Here is a 21,793-nt window from a genome sequence, read left to right on the forward strand (position 1 = left end):
CATATACAGCACACAAAGAACAGGGACCTGATTAATATGAGACAATATTTAAGAATTTATGACTTTGCTTTCTCAGTATTACCTATCTTGTAATTATATTATGGGATGCAGTGTCATAATTATATTATAATTACGAGGTGTGTATGAATATACAATTTTTTTTTTTCTGAAGTTAAGAGTAGGGCATTACTTCCAACATATTTCTACTCAAGCAAAAGTCAAAAGAAGGCATCCAAGAAATGACTCAATGACTCAAGTGAGTAAAAAAGTATTTGGTAAAAATGGGATGTAAGTATTGAGTAACTGATCATATCTGCTTACTAAAAATAATAATAATAATAATAAACTACTTTCAATGACTGTTTATTGTGTTCACTCCTTCTTGATCTCCAAATGGCTTAGTCGATAGAAAGTAGCATTAAAACAACAAAGTTTGTGGACCAACAAAATGCCTCATTTTAACATCAACTATGTGTGTCTCACACATGTTTGGTTAAAAATAATCTTCACTCAGTAAAGCCACTCACGGTGGGAAGAGTCTCCTGAAATTCTACTCCAGTAAGAGAAGCGATACCTCACATTAATATTGCTAAAATAAAAGTTAAAATAATGCTTTATTAAAACAAAATTCTAAAAAAAAAATAATAAAGTTTTCAGTCAAGTAACTCTAACTGAGTAAATGTTCCCACACCTCTAATCAGGCGAAAATAGGCCTCCATGTCTTTGGGTTTGAATTATTGTTCAAATGTTGCATAATTTTAAAATGTCAAATATAAGGCACTCTTGCGTAGATATTGCTCAAAACTAGCAGGCTCTGTTAAAAAAAAAAACAGTAAAATATATATCTTCCCGGTATTTTACACATTACAATGTATTTGTTTGAATGAAGCAATCAGCACAGTCTGCGTCCAAAGATTTACAGCGATAGGAAAACCTTTTCAGCGTTGCGCTACTGAACGCTCCCCGGGAAGGGGCGTGTCCAGGAAGTGACATGGCCGCCTCCTTATACGGAGGCTCCTCGCTTCTTCTCGGTTACTTGTAGGTTAAAGTAGTTTTTGCCGCTTTCCGCTCAGAGTTTCTCCGGTGGTTCTCGGGACAGCGTCCAGCGGAGCTCAGCATGGGCACCGTCCATGCCAGGGTAAGGAAGGAGTCCGCGGGGATTGTATTAGCCAGGACTTTGACCTCTCTGAGCATTTAGTGGGAGTTATCTGTCAGAGCGGCTGCTGGACTGGAAGCAAAGGCCCGACACAGTTCACCCAGCAAGGCTCTAACTGGGCTCAGCATGCCGCTCTTTTGTAGCGTGGTGCTATTGATTCACTGTAGGAACTGTTTAATCTAAACGAAATCGTGTTGAACGCCAGGATAAGGAACCGTTCATGGTTTGACTCCAGTCTGTAATGATGCTGGCGTGTCTGTCGTGTTGCTGAAGCCATAAAAGCAGATTATACTCATACCTACAACACTGCATGAACGTTTTTGACCAGAAAATCTGGGACATATTTCACTAAAAAGATGCATTTGTCATTGACATGTAAAAAGTGATTTCCTGACTCATTGTTTTTGTTGCCCTTATACCCTTTAATCATATTCTCCACTACTCCCCACTGCGTTATTAAGCTTGTATAACCATGTATAATGCTTTTATTGGAAACAGAACAGCGAGCTATTCCTACTGCAGCCAACATATTGTAGCATATTGGTTATTACACTTGAAATAATATTGTTTACATGGTATTTATTACTATGGCAGATGGATATGTTAAGAAAAAAAACACACTTGTGGAAGATTTCTATTCTGTGCTGTGAAGATGATAAGTTTTAGCCATTATTTCCAGCTATTATTCTCCACACAGCTTTTCTCTGACATGTAGAAAAATGTATGTTCATGACAGGTGTCATGTCAGTCTTATGCACACCCCGTCAAATAAAGTGTTGCCCTGCAAACATTAATATGAGGGCTCTTATGTGTGTTACTTATGTTGCCATGTGATGTTTGTTTTTGTTTCTGTTGTTACTCCTCCCTCAAACCCTCATGTTCTGTTTTTTTTATATATGTACTAAGAACCAACATCAGATTAAATTAAATCTGTTTGTTTTTTGATATTTAACACATGAGTTTGGTAAAACACTATGTGTGCTTTGAGTGATTTTAATTGTTTTCCACATATTTTGTTTCCTTAGAGCCTCGACCCTCTGCCCATGCAGGGGCCAGAGTTAGGCGTCCAAGCGGACGACGTCGAAGCTCCGGAGATTGAACAGGAGCCAAAGCAAGAAGTTCTTGAAAACAAAAACGTGAGAATGTCACTATTTTTAATTTTAGGCAGGAATGTCTCAAGATATGGTAGCACTCTCTCATTGTTACTCTGTTTGCTCTTTTAAAAGGACGGATTTATTGCTTTATGACCATGTGGTACTGTGTATTAATGACCTCCATTGATCTTTTGTTTCGTCATTTGCTCTGTTGAGTTTTGTTTTGGACGTTCATGAGATTTCAGACTGTGTTTCTCCTGTTTTGTTTTTTCAGGTTGTTGTCCAGCGAGTCCACATTGATGGACTTGGAAGAACAAAGGATGACTTTTTGAGTTATGAAATCGCCGAAGTGTTCAGGGCAAAAAACCTGATTGACGTACGTCCGCCTCATCCCACCGCACTATTTATTGCTTGTTCAGTGCCTTTGTGTTCGGAGCAGTCGCTGGCATCGACGCGCTTGAATTTGTGACGCAGGTGATGCGGAGGTCTCACGACGCGCGACAGAAGCTGCTGCGTCTCGGTATCTTCAGGAAGGTGGAGGTTGTCATCGACACTTCGCGAGGTATCGTCTGTCGCCTCGTTTTTATTTGGAAGAGTAACGTTTTCCAGTACAGGAGCAGAGTTCATATGTTCTTAGCTTGTTTTGTCGGGACGCGTGATACATCGGCACCAGTAGCGGTATCGATCATTTTACATATCGATATCGATCCAATGAATAAAACTGGGTCGATGTCAACAACCAATGTTTACTTCCATCATGTTTCCATTTGTTTCTGGAGGGTGAGGAAAGTGATGGTGGACATTTATCATATTATTTACTATTTATTCTGATAAATTTCTTATCGCAGTAAGATTTAAATTCATCGCTGTCATAATAAATCCCAATTCATGATGTTTAAAACCCTCCAAAATCTCAATAGTATTGTTATTTTTACCCACTGTTTCTTCTGCAAAGGTGAATCAATAAATGTCAGTAATTTTGAATATGATTAAATGCAGTTACTGTTTAACTGAAGCAGAGAAACTGTGATGAAGTCCGTGGTGTGGTTGCTTTTTTCCAAGATTTCGATAGCGCAGTGAGATACACATATATTTATAATTTGTGGCTGTGACAGCAACATTAATATCAGATATTGTTATTGGCCCAACTTTTCATATCGGTGCATCCCTCTTGTTTTGTTTTGCCTCCAGGTGAAGGCGCCCTTCCTAATGGTCTTGACGTGACCTTTGAGGTCACTGAGCTCAGGCGTTTGACAGGCAGCTATAACACTATGGTCGGAAACAATGAAGGGAGCATGGTTAGTGTTTTGAGCCAAGTTAAAATTGATTATTATTATTATTATTATTATTTTATTAGATGTTGTCTTAGTTATATATTGTTACATATAATTTCTAACATCAGGTTTTATTAAAATAAGTCGTTTCCTGGTTTTACTTTCCGTCGTTTCAGGTACTCGGAGTAAAATTACCGAATGTGTTAGGTAGGGCAGAAAAGCTGACATTCCAGTTCTCCTACGGCACCAAAGAGACATCGTACGGGCTCTCCTTCTTCAAACCCCAACCCGGACAGTTTGAGCGCAAGTAAGACATGGGATCGGCTTTTAGAAAACAAAAATGGTTTTGAGGTCACTCTAATTTTATAAGTACATATGAAAACTTAAAGGGATACTATCATGCGAATTTGACTCTTTTGAGATTAACATCCTGTTCTAATGTTATTCCCTCAACAAAAGGAATGTTGGAGTGTCGCTTTGATTATTTTCATGCATGGTTTTGCTGGATGGTTTTGGAACCATTCAGCTGTGCAAAAGCCCTGGGTGGCTCTAGCCCCGCCTCCTTGGAGCTGCAGTTTGCAAGCTTCCACCTCACAGAGCAGCCCTGCTCCGCGATCTGATTAGAAGGTCGTTAAACGGCAGATGCGTATTAAAAGTTGCACCAAATTTCAAAACCGTAACATCTCCGCTTTTCTTTTCGCTTTCAGCATCTCGGTCAACGCGTACAAAGTTACAGGTCAGTTTCCGTGGAGCTCACTAAGAGAGACGGATCGAGGCATCTCCACAGAACTTAGCGTAAGCGCTTCTCTTAAGTGTCGTTTTGTCTCATTTTGCACCATTAGTTTGTTTTTGTTTGTTTGTTTGCTTGTTTGGATCTGGTTGAGCTCAAGTTCTGAGAAACAACCAGCTTCTTCGGTGCCGTCTGGTGCCAGTTTTTACTAGTCTGACATAAGCCTTTCATTCAGAACTTACTGTGGTGTAATGAAATAAAAATGAACAAACACCGCCTCACAGGGTAATGCTGTACGATCATTTATTATTGCAGATCTCTACTAACTCAAACGTTGTTTCACACCTGCCACATGCAGTTTCCTTTGTGGAAGACCAGCCAAACCCTAAAGTGGGAAGCGGTGTGGAGAGAGCTGGGCTCTCTGGGTCAGACGGCCTCTTTCGCCATCCGAGAGGAGAGCGGCCATTCGCTCAAGTCTTCCCTTTCGGTATTTGTCTTCTTTTTGTTACACCAAAAAGTTATGGTATGTGGTCAAAAATTGCTGTTTGGTTCCCCCCCCCCCAAAAAAAGAAAAAAGAATTGGTTGGAAGATGGTTAGTAAAGGTTTTAAACCAGCTTCATTAATATCTTCTAATGAAGAGATTTTCACTGGCTTACTTAGATGTTGTTGTCCAGTGGGAGACAACGACATTTCTGAGAAGAAGAAGCAAATTGAATATTGTTAGCGCCTGTCGTCTTGTTTTCCAGCACGCTATGGCCATCGACACCAGGAACTCCTCCATCCTTCCGAGGAAAGGCGGATTACTGAAGATTCATCAGGTTCGGTCTTCACTGGGACGTTTTCGTTTGGCTGTTTATTGCCGCGGGACGACAATGTGACGGATCTTGTTTGTAACGCCGACGTTTCGTGTCTGTGCAGGAGCTGGCTGGTTACACCGGAGGCGACGCCAGGTTCCTGAAGGAGGACTTTGAGATTCAACTCAACAGAGCTCTCGTTTTGGATTCGGTGAGATTTATCGTTGAGCTCCACTAATCAAAGATCATCGTCCAAAATACAGTTTGAGGCGGGGGGTGAAAAATGGGTAACACTATGTTTGACGGGTTGTGAATAAGACCGTCATGACACCGTCATCAACATGAGTAAGTCTTCATGAATATTTATGACTGTTGTCATAAAGTGTCATTCGGTAAATCATGACACTTTTAATGCAAAGTTGACATTATTCAAAATATCTCCGTTATGACAACTTGACATTAACCAGGAAATCATGATCTGGCATAAATTTGTTATAAAAGTATTACTGATTAAACTTTAAAAATTATGTAGCTTTATGTTATTATAGCTAAAGTTTAATCAGTAATACTTTTATTACAAATTTATGTCAGATCATGATTTCTTGGTTAATGACGGGTGTTATGTCATGTTTATGACAGTGTCATGACAGTCTTATTCACAACCCGTCAAATAAAGTGTTACTGAAAAATGTTATGCTCCACTGACAGATTTTGTCTGTTTTATCTTTGCTGTTACACTCAACTGTTTCACATAAATGTACACTCAAAGATAAGCCCGAATTAATAGCAAGAAACACCGACAACTTTTATCCAATTAAATCAATAAAATTTGAAAGCTTATTGAATCTCATTAAAAGTAGCCGCCTGTAAGTTATCAACATCACATTATGCTGTCCAATTTTAAACCGTTAAGTTTAGAAAATTTTCCAAACTTAACTTGATTTACAAAATGTGACACAATTTAGCTCCAACAGTGAGTTGGTTGTGTTTTCACACGGAAACCTCGACAAATCATCGATTGATAGCAGCTGTTAGTATTTAATTAAAATCTTTTTTTTTTTTTCTTTTTTTTTTGCTGTTTGATTTCCTGGAACTTTTATGTGTGTTTCTTGTGTCGTGCCTCAGGGCTCGGTTCTGGGTCTTCTTCTGTTTTCTTTACATTTGCTCCCGTTGGGGGTCCACACTCCGAAAACACGGCCTTCTGTTCCATTGTTATGCAGACGACTGTCAGATCTACAGATAGAAAATGTTAATCCGATTAATTAGAATAATCAATAGTTGCAGCCCTATAATGAATTTTTATCGTGTCCTTTCAATGCCCAAGCCAAGTTTGTTTTTAACAGTTTCTTTTTTTTTCATTCAGGTTATTTCTGCCTCATTGTGGGGAGGCCTTCTTCTACCCATTGGTGATAAGTCAACATGCATTGCAGACAGGTGCATAGAAGAACAATATTTAGAGAAATGACTACGTGGAGGGAGTACTTCAAATTTCCCTCAGGATATTTTGTAAAAAAAAAAAATACACCTCACCGTATCTTTGCTAACTTGTAGGTTCTACCTCGGTGGCCCGACCAGCATCAGGGGATTTAGTATGTACAGCATGGGCCCACAAAGTGACGGTAAGACAAAGACGTTTATCAGCATAGTTGAAATGTGGTGTTCTGCTCTAAAGCCGTTGTTACTGATTTCACTGGCATCAGGTGATTTCCTGGGAGGTGAAGCCTACTGGGCGGGAGGCCTCCACCTCTACACGCCTCTGCCCTTCAGACCGGGCCGAGGCGGTTTCGGCGATCTCTTCAGAACCCATTTCTTCCTTAACGCCGGAAACCTTTGTAACCTCAACTACGGTGAGGCGAAAAAAGCCGGAGCTCTCGCAGACGTCTGTTCCTTTTTGGGTTTTTTTCACCCCGTTCGACTGAGATCCCGTGTTTTGTTTCCGTCAAGGCGAGGGGCCTCAGGCACATTTGAAGAAACTGGCAGAATGCATCCGCTGGTCCTACGGGCTGGGCATCGTGCTGCGTTTGGGGAACATTGCCAGGGTGGAACTGAATTACTGCATTCCCATGGGAGTCCAAAGTGGAGACAGGTAGCCACTTTAGCCCTTTGTGTTGTTTTATGGTTATGAGAAAAAAAGCCTCACTAAAATGAATCCGATTATTAGTTCCTTGGATAATGTGTTGTTCAGATCGGCTACCGTGCAGATTTAAAGGGCTTCCAAATGTCAGATATGATAATAGGAAAAAATAATTAAAATAATAAAATGATAATACAGAATAATAAATGGTAATTTTGAAAACTTTATCTTTGTTACATACTATATATAGTACGTAAAACATTTGAGAGTTTTTTATTTTATTTTTTTGGCTTGCTTTGATTTAGGTCTCAGAAGTTTTCTCTGTTTTCCTTGCAGGATATGCGACGGGTTCCAGTTCGGAGCAGGAATTAGGTTCTTGTGAAGATGCTAAACTTTTGTCGGTTGTGTTGAAAGTTTGTTTGTACAGTATTGTTGGAAAAACTTAGTTCAATAAAATTGTCTCATCTGACTTCAGTTTGTGTTGCTTTATTTTTTAAAACCATTTTGCCATGGAATGAGAAGAAATGAGTCCAGATCAGTGTGTAAAGCTGCTTTACCTCTGTTAGATTTATCGTAAACTTCAGAGTCAATTTCTGACTTATTAATTGTCCCTTATAAATAAGACTTTGACAACAAAGGTTTCTGTTGTTATGATTATTATTATTCCAACGAGCAGCAGTTTTATCTTTAATAATGTCTGTTTTTCTGACTCCATGCAGTTTTTTTCTCTGTGCTCTAGCTCTTTATAAGTCGACATTGTTTATTAGAATGATCAAATATGCTATAAAAGTGCCTATAAAAGTATAAACAACACAGTCAGGTTAGAAAGATGTCAGCATGACAGTAATGCACCTTTGTACGACTCAAGTCTCTGTGAGGGAGCTCTAGTAACATCCATCCATATTCTGAGCTGTTTAAAATTAGCCTAAGTTTTAGTTTAGCAAATGTCATTTTGAGTATTACGCATTTTTGACATTTTTTAAATTGAATTTCCAACTGCCTGATTTTTCTATCAATCTATTCAGAGCAGGAATTAAAAAAACATCTATTAAGTAAACAGTGGATATTACAGAATAGATTCATGTCTAGTTCATACCCTAACATTGCTGCCTCATTGTGAGAGGCAATTTTATTTTAGCCATTCAGCGACTAACTTAGTGCTGGCTGGTTTGGATCTTTGTCCTGCTGCGTTACACGCGTGTGCCTAAGTTTATGGCTATGAACCGATGGCGTAGCATTTTCCCCCAGGAGTTTTTGGTCGGGAACAGAATGAATGATTTCAGAACATCTCACAACCATTACCATGTTTTGACTCTCACTGTGATGTAAAATCTGCTCCGTTTATTTCTTGAATTTCTTTAGCTTGAGGAATGATAATAGTTTTGTTTTTTGGGATCCTCTGTTCTGTGTTTCATGCCGTTAGACAGGTTCTACTTAACTGATTTCTTAATTGAACAGGTCTAGCAGGAGTCAGACCTGGGTGTGGATTTTGAAATGAAAGTTGTCTTTTGAAAATTGTGGGAAAATCACACTGGGACAAGAGTACTTTTTCCACATAATTTGGTGTGGAGGGTGTTACTTCTCTAGTCAATAAAACCATTTGACAATTTACTTTTGATTTTTGATTCTACTCATGTCCTCTTTCACAGTCACACCAACCTTTTGGAACAAAACCAGCTAATTGTATTTTATTACTTAGACAAAATAAAAAATATATATTCTGCGTCGTGGTTGTGCTTTTGGTTGTATTTTCCAAATTATCCGAGTTTAAAATTGACCTATGATAGCGTACCAGGCGGATTTGCCACTCATAAAATGGCGGACGCGATGACATATAGTTTCCGTTCCTGTGCATCACGTGCTCTCAACCCGTCTGTTCGCGCAAGTGTGGCGCGTGCGCACCGCCTCGTCTTCCGTAGCATCGTAGCAGCCATTAAGCCCGAGAGAACATTGCGGGAAAACGGACGTTCGGAAGCGGGGAGTTCATTCACGATTTTCTCGAAATTTCAGCCCCGCGCTTCAGTTGCTTCCACGATAGTATCCGACATTGCGGCGTTCGTGGTTGCGTAGGTCCTCCGAAACTGAGCTACCGCCACCCCGCGAGGTTTTATCGTTTCTTTTTCTCTCCCGTGGTTTCATCGGCGGTCTTCTCTGAGAACGCCAGGGTCTGGGACGCACGCTGATGGCGGTCACAATCGAGGAGCTTTATCGGAACTACGGGATCCTTGCTGATGCTAAAGAAAACCTCAGCCAGGTGAGGAAGAGACGGCCCGCTCAGTTGTGAACACGGCGGTGTTTTGAGTTTCATTGCATTGTCCACAGCGCGGGCGCTTTGCCTGGATTTAGTGGATTTATTGACACGGTGTGTGCACTCTGTTAGCTGCAGCTAGCTATTATAGTGACCAGGCTAACGTGAATGACCCCAGCCGTAAACTGGGCTAAGAACTCGCGAAATCCATCACCATAAATAGTTCCAAAGCGTTTCACCACCTTATTTTCATTCAGAGCTAAATTTCTTGAATTTGCGAGACTTAATTTCAACAAATGGTTTCAACGGAGTCACGTTTGGTTCATTTGTAGCGGAGATGCGAACTTTAGTCCTGTCAGTTTGTGGAGCCTAATGGAAATATTCCTATCTCGTTTGTGTTGGTGGGGGGAGCAAAAATAAATTTTCCCTGAAAGAGCATTGAAATAATTCCTAAATAAGATGGTGTATGTAAGTTAAAATAACTGTAATTGAGTCCTCCTCTATATATTCAAACCTGCTAGAAGTTTTGAGCCAAAATCCTTATGTTGGTTGAATGTTTTTGTGTTGTTGTAGTGGCTAGAATAGTACTTAATTTGCCAATAAAAGTAAATTTATTGAGAGAGAAAAGAAAGCCACTTCAAATTTCTCAAAAAAAAAAAATAATGTTGCCATTTAAATACAGCAACAAAGATTACTCCACAACATAACAATTTGAAGTTCCGGTTGCATTATTTCTTTAACCCCCCCCCCCCCCCCCCCCCCCTCCCAAAGCCCCCCCAAGCCCCCTAAAAGAATTACAGCTAAATCCTTAAATTAAACTAAGAATTATTTCTCCCCCCGTTTTTTTTATTCCATATGTTCAATGCGCTCATTTATTAGTTTATCAGTAAAATTCTGCATTGTCAACCGGAATAGAAAAGAAATATTTTGAATACATATTTTTTAATTTTTTGGGGGTATGTATTAATGTTATCCATTAAGAATAATCAAAACTGCAACATGTACAATAGGTTATTGAAAAGCTTTTTTTGACGGCACAACCACAAACTGCAGCCGTCGTATGCCATGTATATTGTCGTTTTTTTGGTTGTTGTTGTTGTTGCCAGTCTCATTAACGCGTGTATTTTATTCTGCAGCACAAAGATGCATACCAAGCAATCCTGGATGGCGTGAGGGGAGGTCCCAAAGAGAAGCGACTGGCAGCTCAGTTTATCCCCAAGTTCTTCAGCAGCTTTCCAGAGTTGGCTGATGCGGCCATCAATGCTCAGCTCGATCTCTGCGAGGATGAAGATGTGTCCGTGAGTACAAAATCCCCCCTCCCAACAAAAAACAAAACAATACAGGCATCCCTACATCTGGGTTGTTTTCTTTTCCTTCAAAAGGTGCTTTTAATCTGTCAAACAAGCCTTTATTAAATATCACCTTGTAGTAATGTTATCTGTAAAATGTATTTAGGTCTTTAGATGTGATTCTCATTAAAAGAACGATGAAATATCAGTACTCTAAGATGCTTTCAAACCTTTGTGCAGCCGATTCATTATTAGGCCCTAGTGTTAGCTGTTACCGCTGCGCTTTGTCTAACTGAATGAGCTATTTTGACAGAAAGTTCTGAGCTGTTTTTCAGGCGTGATGCCGTGACTTGAAAATAAGCTCCACCCATCTCTGTCCAGATTCGACGACAAGCCATTAAGGAGTTGCCCCGGTTCGCGACTGGCGAAAACATTTTCAGAGTCGCTGACATTCTGACCCAGCTCCTTCAGACAGGTAATGAGTTATGTGGTTCAGGTTTATTATTATTTTTATTAGGGCTAATAACTAGTCCTAATAATCGTATCTGCTATCACTGTAGATGATACTGCAGAGTTCAACCAAGTGAACGTGGCACTGATTTCAATCTTCAAAATGGATGCTAAAGGTAAGGGTTTGTTCGTATGTTTGCTTGTTGCGGATCATAAAACCAAGGCGTTGGTTTTGTTTATAAGAATCTCTTAAAGCGTTCTTTTTTTTTTTTTTTTTAAAAAAACATTTTTAAATATTTTTTTTTGTCCCCGGTGGTCCAGGGACACTCGGAGGTCTGTTTTCGCAGATCCTGCAGGGCGAGGACATCGTGCGAGAAAGGGCCATCAAGTTCCTGGCCACCAAGCTGAAGACCTTACCCGAGGACGTCATGGCGAAGGAGGTGGAGGAGTACATCTTCTCTGAGACCAAGAAGGTTTGTGTTCAGAGGGAAACCGGTTAGCTTCGATCGTTCTTTTTATTTTTGAGTAATGCTAATGGAGAAAACTCAACATATAACACAATAGACTAGCAATACTTGAACATGCGTTTACTCTAGTAAAAGTAAAAAGAAGCCATCGGTCATTTAATATTTACTAATTACATCAACAGACAGGCTAAAGTAACAAGTTATGTGGAAATGATGGCGTTTTAAAGGTCAAAATGAAAATGGTTAATATAAATAATTAGGGCTGTTGTAAACTAATATTTAGTAATCGAGTAATCTATCGATTAGTCTTACGAATAATCAAGTAATCGGATAAAAAAAATTGATTAAATAAAATATTGGTACATCTAATATAATAGCAGTGTTACTATCGGTTACCAACATCAGTCCAATTTTTCATATTTGAGCATCCCTAACGGTTAGTTTTTTGTAGTTTAGAAAATTAACCTGCAGTTCTCCTAATAATTCTGAAAGTAATTTTTTTGCCCCTGATGCTTTGCATCATGTTATGTCATTCCCTCATCAAAAACATACCTGGAGTGTTGCTTTGATTCCTTCATGCATGTTTGAGAAATCCTTTAATCTCCATGGCAACCATTCAGCCTTAAAAAAACCCCTGCCTGAATGGACCTAGCCCCGCCTTCCAGATGAAGGTGCTCCTCGGAGCTGCAGTTTCTGAACGTCCTCCTCACAGAGCAGCTCTGTCCGGCGACTCCTTCAGACTAGCCAGCAGCAATTAGCAAACACCTGGCAGGTGCTGAGCTTTTTATATGAGCTACATGTCAGTGAAACTCTGGTAAAAACATTAAAAGGTTAAAAGAGGAGTCATGTTGTGATGACTTCCTTAAGGCGGAGCTTCAGAAAGAGCAGAAGTTGTTAGAGACAGAAGCCCAATTTCATGGCGGTAAATTAATTAACCCAATCTCTTTTTAAGTCATTGCATTTTTATAACAACTGATGTTAACATGGTTACTTGATTGTGCTCTAAAACGGCACATCGTGCCTGGAAAATCACATAATACTGCCCCCTTAAGTTTGATTTATTTAGAATAAGTGCTTGACTCGACTCCACTCCACTATCTGATGAGGAAGAGCTCACCTCCCCGCTGTCTCCTCAGGTGTTGGAGGACGTCACAGGGGAGGAGTTTGTGCTCCTGATGCGTGTGGTGTCCGCTCTGCGCGTGCTGCAGTCGGTAAACGGGCGGCAGCAGCTGGTGGAGCTGGTGGTGGAGCAGGCCGACCTGGAGCAGGCCCTCAATCCAGCAGACCCCGACGCCGTGGACCGGCTGCTGCAGTGCACCCGCCAGGCTCTCCCCTTATTCTCTGTGAGTAGCAGCTTCTAATGTCTGAACGTGTAGCTGACACTTTGTTATGTTACAGTTACATGATGAAGTCTTAAGTTTGGAAACCTTGTATGTGTGTGTGTGTGTGTGTGTGTTTTTAAGCTTCTTAGCCTTGTTTATCTGTAATAGTGAAACACATTCTAAGTTACAGGGTGCCTACAGCTGCTTAACAGACTCTTTATAATGACTGAATTTCATTTAGGTGTTTTCAAGGTTTGGAAAGTGCTTGATTTCTGTGTAAAGTAACTGAAAGTGCTCGATATTGTAACTGCACAATTTCATAATAAAGTTCAATCGAACATTTGACTAAAAGCCTAAATTTAGAAAACATTACTTACAGTTGGAACCAGATATTTTTATTAACCTAATAAAAAGACAACCTCTTTTTTCTTTATCTTTTTTCCCCCTCAGTTTGAAGTTAAATCGAACTAAACTTTTCTTGTTTTATGTCAGTTATAATTACTGAAATAATTTCTATTTGCTAAATGCCAGAAAACTTGGCAAGAACAATTTTTTTTAAAGTTTTATTTGTAACTTTCTTTGTATATTATATTTAAGATTTTAATTTAAGCAGGAAGGTCACTTACCTCAACACAGATTATTTGGATTATTATAATAAAATAAATGCTACTATTCATAATGGCTCAATCACTCGTTAATTTATGTAACTCGTTTATATATTATTTGCTAAACAATGTTATTAAAATTGGGGATTTTCTATTAGTATTATTAAAGTAGTGTTTTGTTCTCTAACCAGTTAGGTGTGTAGTCTGTGTGATACTTTTGAAAACATTAAAGTTAGTTATATTTTAGTTTTCCTTGAATACTATTACAAGACTATTAATATAATGTAATAGTGAATTGAAACTGTCTTTTTTCTTTTTAGTTTATTTTTATTGTTTCAATCTCCAAGGTGTGGTGCTGGAAAAGTTTGAAAACTTACCTTGAAAATGCTTGAAGAGTGCTTGAATTTTACTGTGGGGAAAAATGTACAAACCCTGAAGTTAGTCATTTTAAATGTAAGTGTAAGTATATCACGATCATCTTTATTTTTCAGAAAAATGTCCATTCCACCCGATTTGTGACTTATTTCTGCGAGCATGTGCTGCCTAACCTCAGCACCCTGACGAGTCCCGTAGCTGAGCTGGACATCCAGCTGGAGGTGGGTTCGTCTTCTTTGTTTAACCGCTTATCACTTATTTCTGGGCCTGGGCTGGTATGACATCCTCATGTCATGGCAACCTTTACTAAAGTACTACAAAATACAACTCGCAGGATGAATAATCATCTCTAGCTTCTATTAAAAGAACCTTAAGCGTAGAAGAGATATAAAATAAAAACAGAAAATTGAAAAGGTAAGTTTCAAGACAAAGACCTTTGTGACCTTGAACATGGACGAGTGCTTCATTCTTGTGTAAATCCTTCCTAAACTCCAGTAGGAAACAGAGTCTCAGATGAATGTAGCTGCTGTTGCTAAAGGAGGCGAATGTTTTTCTTCAAGTTTTGCAAACTATTGATATAAGTTGATGTCTGAACTTCCACTAACAGTTAGCCAGTGATGCGCTGGTTAAATTGTTGTTAAAGGGTTAATAGAGGAGTCATGTTGAGATGACTTTCTGAAGGCGGAGTTTCAGAAAGAGCAGGAGCTTCTTAAAGAGACGGAGTCCCAATTTCAGGTTGTTAAATTAATCAAATTTCTTTTAAGTCATACTTCATATATAGCATTATATAGTTGTTAGATAGCATTTTTGTAACAACTGTAGTTAAACTTCCACTAACATAGTTACTGGATTGTGCTATAAAATGGCACTATGTGGTAAAAAAATACACAATACTGCATCTTTTAGTGATTAATAATTATATAGCAAAAGGCGGTTAATAGATTAATTTTTAGCTGAATTTGAATCAGGTGACGCCAAAACTGCTGTTTGAGAAATTCTGGGTTGAACACATTTACAGACAAAGAAGTTTTTTTAGTTTTTTTATCTTAGTTGCTAAATACATATATTTCTCATACAATTTTGGCTTAATTACGGCTCTGCAGATGGTGTTCTTTTATCAAATAGTTTTCTTTTTTGAGTCTGTATTCTCCAGTTAACCATTAATCAGTTGCGAAATTAGTTGACGATTATTTCAGTAATCAGTTCATCTGATTGATTGTTTCAGTCTTACATGTACCATGTGAAACTAAATGGTCCAAACGTTGAGGCACGGTAGCATGTTTGTTGCAGGAACATGACCTGAAATCATCCAGTAACTAGCGGTGGAAATTAGCACCCGCCACTGGCCAAATGTGGGTAAAAGTATGAAGTGGAGTGGAAATTGGAGCAACGCACCGCAGTGGGTTGACAATTTGAACAGAAAAAAAAAAGCTGCATTCAGTTTGAACTTCTGTCCAGGGGAGGACTGACCGTCTGGAGTCCAGACTGATGTACATAATGTCCATATCTGGCGGCCCTACGCTGTCATAATTTAACAAAACAATTTTACTAAATCAAATTTTTATCGACCGCGACAGCCCATTGGTTGATTTTATTGATGGACATTGGGCTTATCCAATGAAATCCCTCAGTCCTCCTTGGCCCTCCCCTCCCCTCTAAGGTTATAAATAGAGCCATTTCAGCTAACGGTTGCTGCTAACCGGAGTCCGAGAAAATGAGCGGATACGAGACGGGGCGGGTCAGAAAAACTGTGACAAAAGCGCATAAGCCCATTCAGAAAAATGTGTCAAACTAACCGATATGTTAATTACCACACTAACTTTGACCGTTGGAGGGGATTCAGTAGCGGACAAGGAGAGGGAATTAGCGATTCAGGGGCTTTTATTATCGTTGAAGGAGGATGATGAGAGAGACGTGACCAGGGACAGATTGAGGAAGAGTTCAGGTTAGCTGCTGCTGCCTGGGAAGGAATGAAAAAGAAAAAGATTTATGCAGGAAGGCAGGTGTGTGTGAGGGGGAAGCTAACACCAAACTCCAGGTAGTCAGAAAAACTGGAGTAACACAAGAATGATGATGATGATGATGATGGCCCGTGGAATTAATAATGAACATGTTCTGAGATATTTTAGTAATGATTGTTAATTTCAATAGAAAACATAACAAGTAAGGGAAAACAAATAAAACAGCTAGAAAACAGCTATTGATACAATTTAAAAATATTTTAGTAATGACCCATCTTTAATAAATACTATCAGGGAGAGTTGTTGCCAAAATTTGGAAATGTTGAACATATGATTTCAAGAATGTTATTATTGTGTAGTTAAACTTTGCCGTTAGTAAATACTTCAAATTAACTTATTGCACTACAACCCTGTTAAGGTGTCCATGCTTTATGTTAAATTATTCTGTATATATACACCTGTATGGTAAACTTATTGTCAGAAAATTGGTTTTCATAGTTAAGAATAAATCATACATTTTCTATAATTTGCTTGTACTTGTGGAGTTTGTAATCGAAAGAAGAAAAAAAAAAAAAACAGTGGCCGGTAAAATATTTTTCAGCCTCTGTGGCTGGTGGAGAAAATTTTTAATTTCCACTCCTGCCAGTAACTGAAAGCAAACAGCTGCAGTCTGTAATATCCTGCAGAGTGTCGGCTTTAGGAGCTAAAATACAACCAACGGAGGCGCATATTCAAGCACAACGAGCAAAAAAACGTGAAAATCCATCATCTAAAGCTAATCTTTAGTGGTCGGCTCTGCTCAGAATAACCTGTAGTGCGTGTTTCCACAACCTCCCCCGATCCCTAAAAAAAAAAAAAAAAGACAAAGAGAGAGAAAAACTCAGCTTCCTGACCCGGGCGGCTCCAGGCTGACTCAGCGTTTCAGCGCTCTTTGGATGTGAACTCTGCTGTGAGGACGTTGACATTTGCTGAGTGTTTGTTTGTGGCGGTAAACAAAGTCAGCGTGGCGGCCACCTATTGGAGGCGGCGGCCAACTGCTTGGTGTGGACGGGTCGTTAAGCCCGCGCCGCGCGGCGCCCGTTCTCATTAACGATGAATATTTTAGCGAGGGTAAAGACGCGCGTGTGTGTGTGTGTGTGTGTGTGTGTGTGTGTGTCGGCAGGTGCTGAAGCTGCTGGCTGAGATGAGTCCGTTCTGCGGAGACATGGAGAAGCTGGAGGCCAACCTCAACACGTTGTTTACCAAGCTGGTGGTGAGAGTTATGATACTGGTGTTTATATTGTGAGAAGTTAGAAACGTATGTGACACTCGAATTATTATTTTCTCCAACAGGAAAAAAAAAAAAAACTCGCCTAATTAGCAAGACCATTATAGTTGACTAAAGCTAACGAAGTAAAAAGAGAAATTGAGAACATTAACAGAAATAAATAAAAACCTAATTAATGGGGAAAATCTATAACTAACGGGAAATATGTTGTGTGTTTATAAAACTAAAACGTACAGAAATTGTCGACATAATGTTCTTTGTGTTCATGTTTTTTTTTATTAGCCTTTCAAACTGATGTGACTTTGATCGCTTTGGGGTTTTTTACGCCAGCTTGCCTGGTGACCCTCACGGTGACCGTTTGCAAAATGGCGACAGCAAAAGTTGAGGAGAAAACTCCAGAGTCAGTTGGTTGTTCAACAATAACTTAAAAAATGTTTAGAAAGTGGCATAGTTTTTTGAGTATTCATCGTTCAATCAGTGTATACATAACAACACGATACTTTGACCTTTTTGAATTCTGCAACGAATAAGTAACCAAAAGATGGAAAAAACTAGAACCAGTCCTATAACTAATGAAAACTAAGCAATATTTAACTAATAATAACTAATTAAATCTAACAAGCACACTGTAAAAACTAACTGAATTAGACAAACTAAAGGTCACAACAAAATGAAATCAAACTTTAACAAAAAACCCAAAACTAATATAACCCATCATCAAAGTTCACTAAATAAATGTGGACTTCCAGCCTGCAGACCTGCTCTCAAAATTCTTATAACTGCATATTGTAATAGTTCAAACAGCTAATACAGCATATTATTACGCATCAATACCCACAGTGGAAACAGTGTAAGCATTACAGCAGAAGCTGACATCTGCAGCAGCCGTTACCGATTTTGCCCTCGGTCCAGTTAAATAAAACTATTTTTACAGCTGAAAATGTTACGTGACCTTCTTAAAAAAATAGATGATTTATATTCTATATTACTATAGAAAATTTGCAGCCATATTTAAAGAATCGCTATTTTATTTTATTTATTTATTTATATTTTGGCTAAAGAAAAAATCCAAGAACTTTAAAGTTTAGTAAAAAGAGAGTGGATGTTTTTTTTTTTCTTTGGCATTTTGATATTTGTGTGAATTTAAGTAAAAAAAAAAAACTAGAAAAATTGTTGCGTATTCAATTTTAATTCATTTGTTTCGTAACCCCCCCCCCCAGCAAAAACCTGTTAAATCCGTTTTTAGAAACATTAGTTGGTTCCACAGTTTGTAGGCGCTGCCGTTTGATCGTTATTTCTGCTCTTTGGGCGCCGCTTTTTTTTTCATTGGCCAATCAGCGCAAAGAAAAAAAATAAATCAATATAAAACGTCAGTAATGAGATTTACTTAAATTTTATTTTTTTTTTAAAGTTATATAAACCATTCAAACACAATCCCCCCGAAGCATTGCGGGCCACTTTTTCGCTGACTGCTTGTCGTGGTTTGTCAGGAGTTCATGCCTCTGCCGCCTGACGAGGTTGAGAACGGCGAAAACTCTGCCAGCGAGGAGCCCAAGCTGCAGTTCAGCTACGTGGAGTGTCTCCTCTTCAGTTTCCACCAGCTGGGCAAGAAGCTGCCAGACTTTCTAGTGGACAAAGTCGATGCCGAGCGCCTCAAAGACTTCAAGATCAGGTGAGGCTGTGACACTAGAATAACTCCTGCAGATGTCCGTCGTGCACAGAAGGTTAGGTTAGTTATTCAACCTAAACAGTGTCTTTGTTTTTTGTTTGTTTGTTTGTTTGCAACAGGCTACAGTATTTTGCCAGAGGTCTGCAGGTTTACATCAGACAGTTGCGGATGGCGCTGCAGGGGAAGACGGGAGACGCTCTGAAAACAGAAGAGGTTACTGTCTCGTTTTTCAAATCTACATTTAGAAAACGGCAGGAGCGAGTCTGCTGCAAAATCTCCTCGTGACTAAAACGTTATTTTTAATTCCGCCAGAACAAAATCAAAGTGGTGGCCCTCAAGATCACAAACAACATCAACGTCCTCATCAAGGTAATGGCTTGAGGACCCCCCCCCAACATTTTTCTAATGTTTGTAGTAACTGGTCAAACATGATACTCATTTTCATGTAAAGATGCTTCTACAATTGCAGCTAAAATCATTAATATTATCAAGGATGCAAATTAAAATACAGCCATGTTCATTTGAGCCAAGGTGACATCTTTTTTTTTTCTTTCTTTCTTTACATGTTTCATTTTTGGGAAGAAACTTCCTAGGCCAAATTTAGGAACAGCAGGTGTTTGACATCAGGGATATCAAAAAATAAAAAAAATAAAAAGAAAGGAAAGAAATGAAATGGTGCAAAGCGTACACAAACACGGACAAAGGATAAATAATGGCATGCTGTTCTGGATCATAGCTACAGGGATAACTGGGTCATCAAAGCCAGACTCTATGATGAGTTTGCATCCTTAAAAATGTTTTAATTTATGTATCTAAAATTAAGGCCTTCAAATGTCTGAAGTACTTTACAAAAGAGCAAGTTGGCCTTAGTTACTTTGTTACAGGTCTTAAATTGTGTTTTGTCCTACTATTTAATCTCCTATATATAACATTTTTTTTCTCTCATGGGTTTTTCTGTCTGGCAACCGTTTGAGTTGCATTCAGACACCTTCAGTGCATTCTGTGGCTCAAGGCAGGTGGGGCTACCGCTACCTAGCTGCTAGCATACCCTTCCTAGCTAGCTGTTTTGCATTTATCTTGAGAAAGTTCCAATTTTTGGCCAGATGGCTGGGCGAATTTTGTACTTTTATGTGAAAATATAGGTGTTAAATGCCATTAATAATTATTTTTTAAAAGCTCTTAAAAAGTCTTAAATTTGAGTTGGAGAAGCCCACAGTAACCCTGAAAAAAAAAAAAAGAAAAGTTGTGGTTCTATTGTTAAAGAAAGAAACTAGTTCTCATACAAACTGGGAATTTGTTCCTTCAGACTCTACTTCTTTCCAAACTTTAAAAACGACTAATGACCCAGCAGTCTGAAAGTAAACTACCTTCATTTCCTCCATTGAGTTGAAGGAAAGTCTTTGTTTTCCTTTCAGGATCTTTTCCACAACCCTCCGTCATACAAGAGCACAGTGACCTTATCCTGGAAACCTGTCCAGAAGCCGGAGGCAGCAGCGTGAGCGAACCGTTTCAAAGCCAGCAGACATTGGCGTAACGTTTGAGCGTTGTCCTTTGCAGCTTGGTTTTTATTGAGTCTTTTCTTTGTGTTCGCAGGCCTAAACGTCCGTCGGGTGAGGAAATGGGATCTGGCGCTAGCACAAAAAAACAGATCACGCCTCTGCCACGGCGGGACGCCAGACAGATTTACAACCCCCCCAGCGGCAAGTACAGCGCCTCTATTGGCAACTTCACCTACGGTGAGGAGCGTCTGGTGGCACACGTTTCTGTTCACGGTTGTTCCACAACCATTCATGATTTCACTTTATTTGTTCACTCTTTGAAGAGCACTTTGGGAAACTCGGGTCACCTCCAATCTGGCTCAAAAATATCACCAATTCCAAACGTTTTGCACACATTTGTAATGCAAACGCAGCCGCCACCGTTAGCCTTAAAAAGTCGGTTCAGTTTGTCTCACCAAAACTGGCCCTTACAAAAGCCTGGCAAAGATGACAACCGTAAGACGTTTTGCTTGGAGTTCACCGCAATCGACCACAACGTTCCAGTCCACAGTTATTCACTCGGTGTTTATTTCAGGCATTTTCCAAGGGCTAACGTTACAATCAGTCCGGATTTAAAGTTTTGCTCCCTGGAGAACCCGTCCGCACACTCTGCAGACTAATGTTCACCCTCCTTTGTGAGTCTGCTGTGTTCTTACTGAGCTCTTTTTGGCGCCGTGTCGATGCAGAACAGCGCGGCGGCTACAGGGGCGGACGAGGACGAGGCTTCTGGGCGAGAGGCAGCAGGAGCCGAGGCCGGATCTACTGAGACGCACAACACTTTGCTCCCGGAACTGCATCACATCAGGATCTCACCCTCACCAAAATGGACAATTTGTCACCTTTTTTTTTTTTTCATTTTATTTTCCCTTTGAGTTTTTTTTTTAACACTATAGTTTCCTTTTTATTTTACTCTTATTTCTGTCTGAGGTCCTGTCTTGAGTTTCTGGCTCCACCTTTTCTACTTGCCATGACAACGTGTAGTAGCTGTATTCCTCTTGGCCAAGGTAATAGTAAATCTAGATGTGTGTGTGGATTTTTTCTTTTCTCTCCCTGCCTCCCGCCCACCGAAATTTTAAAACATTTTGTGCATTTCTGTCGAACAAAAGACTGTCAAGTTGTAACTAAATATTTTGTCACATACTGGTGGGAAGAGATGATCTTGTTTAGCAGCATGTCAGTGAATTTATCCATTTCTAACTTTTTATTTAACCATGTTTTTGTTTTGTTGTCTTTAAGAGCTTAATTACAATTGGCTGACTGCTTCTTTGTATAAATCAATGATGCCGTTTCATTGGATTTTTATCATAAACTTAAATGGAATTACAATAATTTGTCCATTTGATTGTGAAAGAAGCCTGCATGTCACAAAGATTTTTTTTAAAAATCTCTTCGTTTTAGTCTTAATACAGAATAAGAAAGTATCTGTTAGAAGTGATAAAAGCTGAAATCTAAGCTATAAATTGGTCCTGCTATTTATAT

The 21,793-nt window shown here is 39.3% G+C and overlaps 2 protein-coding genes across 2 annotated transcripts; both read left to right on the forward strand.

Annotated features, from left to right (window-relative positions):
• Positions 1 to 983: 983 nt before the first annotated feature.
• Positions 984 to 7,592, forward strand: LOC102224266 (sorting and assembly machinery component 50 homolog A). The gene is made up of 15 exons (XM_005810255.3): positions 984 to 1,138; positions 2,182 to 2,292; positions 2,525 to 2,626; positions 2,725 to 2,812; positions 3,442 to 3,548; positions 3,701 to 3,831; positions 4,232 to 4,319; positions 4,613 to 4,741; positions 5,002 to 5,073; positions 5,174 to 5,260; positions 6,413 to 6,483; positions 6,601 to 6,668; positions 6,750 to 6,896; positions 6,994 to 7,135; positions 7,460 to 7,592. The coding sequence occupies exons 1-15, from the start codon at positions 1,118 to 1,120 to the stop codon at positions 7,503 to 7,505; spliced, it is 1,410 nt and encodes a 469-aa protein (XP_005810312.1). The 5' UTR covers positions 984 to 1,117; the 3' UTR covers positions 7,506 to 7,592.
• A 1,438-nt stretch (positions 7,593 to 9,030) lies between these two features.
• Positions 9,031 to 21,643, forward strand: api5 (apoptosis inhibitor 5). The gene is made up of 14 exons (XM_023352709.1): positions 9,031 to 9,377; positions 10,508 to 10,669; positions 11,042 to 11,135; positions 11,221 to 11,286; positions 11,432 to 11,583; positions 12,714 to 12,920; positions 13,996 to 14,100; positions 17,003 to 17,092; positions 18,598 to 18,779; positions 18,896 to 18,989; positions 19,089 to 19,145; positions 20,192 to 20,271; positions 20,370 to 20,512; positions 21,001 to 21,643. The coding sequence occupies exons 1-14, from the start codon at positions 9,306 to 9,308 to the stop codon at positions 21,078 to 21,080; spliced, it is 1,584 nt and encodes a 527-aa protein (XP_023208477.1). The 5' UTR covers positions 9,031 to 9,305; the 3' UTR covers positions 21,081 to 21,643.
• Positions 21,644 to 21,793: the final 150 nt, after the last annotated feature.

The sequence above is a fragment of the Xiphophorus maculatus genome, chromosome 2 (assembly GCF_002775205.1).
Source record: "Xiphophorus maculatus strain JP 163 A chromosome 2, X_maculatus-5.0-male, whole genome shotgun sequence".
Taxonomy (NCBI): domain Eukaryota; kingdom Metazoa; phylum Chordata; class Actinopteri; order Cyprinodontiformes; family Poeciliidae; genus Xiphophorus; species Xiphophorus maculatus.

Bases quoted from the DNA above. Each gene is read 5' to 3' on its own strand.
- api5 (XM_023352709.1), top strand. From the start codon at position 9,306: ATGGCGGTCACAATCGAGGAGCTTTATCGGAACTACGGGATCCTTGCT. The intron at 11,287-11,431 runs GTAAGGGTTTGT...CCGGTGGTCCAG, and splicing joins CTTCAAAATGGATGCTAAAG to GGACACTCGGAGGTCTGTTT. The intron at 11,584-12,713 runs GTTTGTGTTCAG...CTGTCTCCTCAG, and splicing joins TCTTCTCTGAGACCAAGAAG to GTGTTGGAGGACGTCACAGG.
- LOC102224266 (XM_005810255.3), top strand. From the start codon at position 1,118: ATGGGCACCGTCCATGCCAGG. The intron at 5,261-6,412 runs GTGAGATTTATC...TTTTTCATTCAG, and splicing joins GAGCTCTCGTTTTGGATTCG to GTTATTTCTGCCTCATTGTG. The intron at 7,136-7,459 runs GTAGCCACTTTA...TTTTCCTTGCAG, and splicing joins GGAGTCCAAAGTGGAGACAG to GATATGCGACGGGTTCCAGT.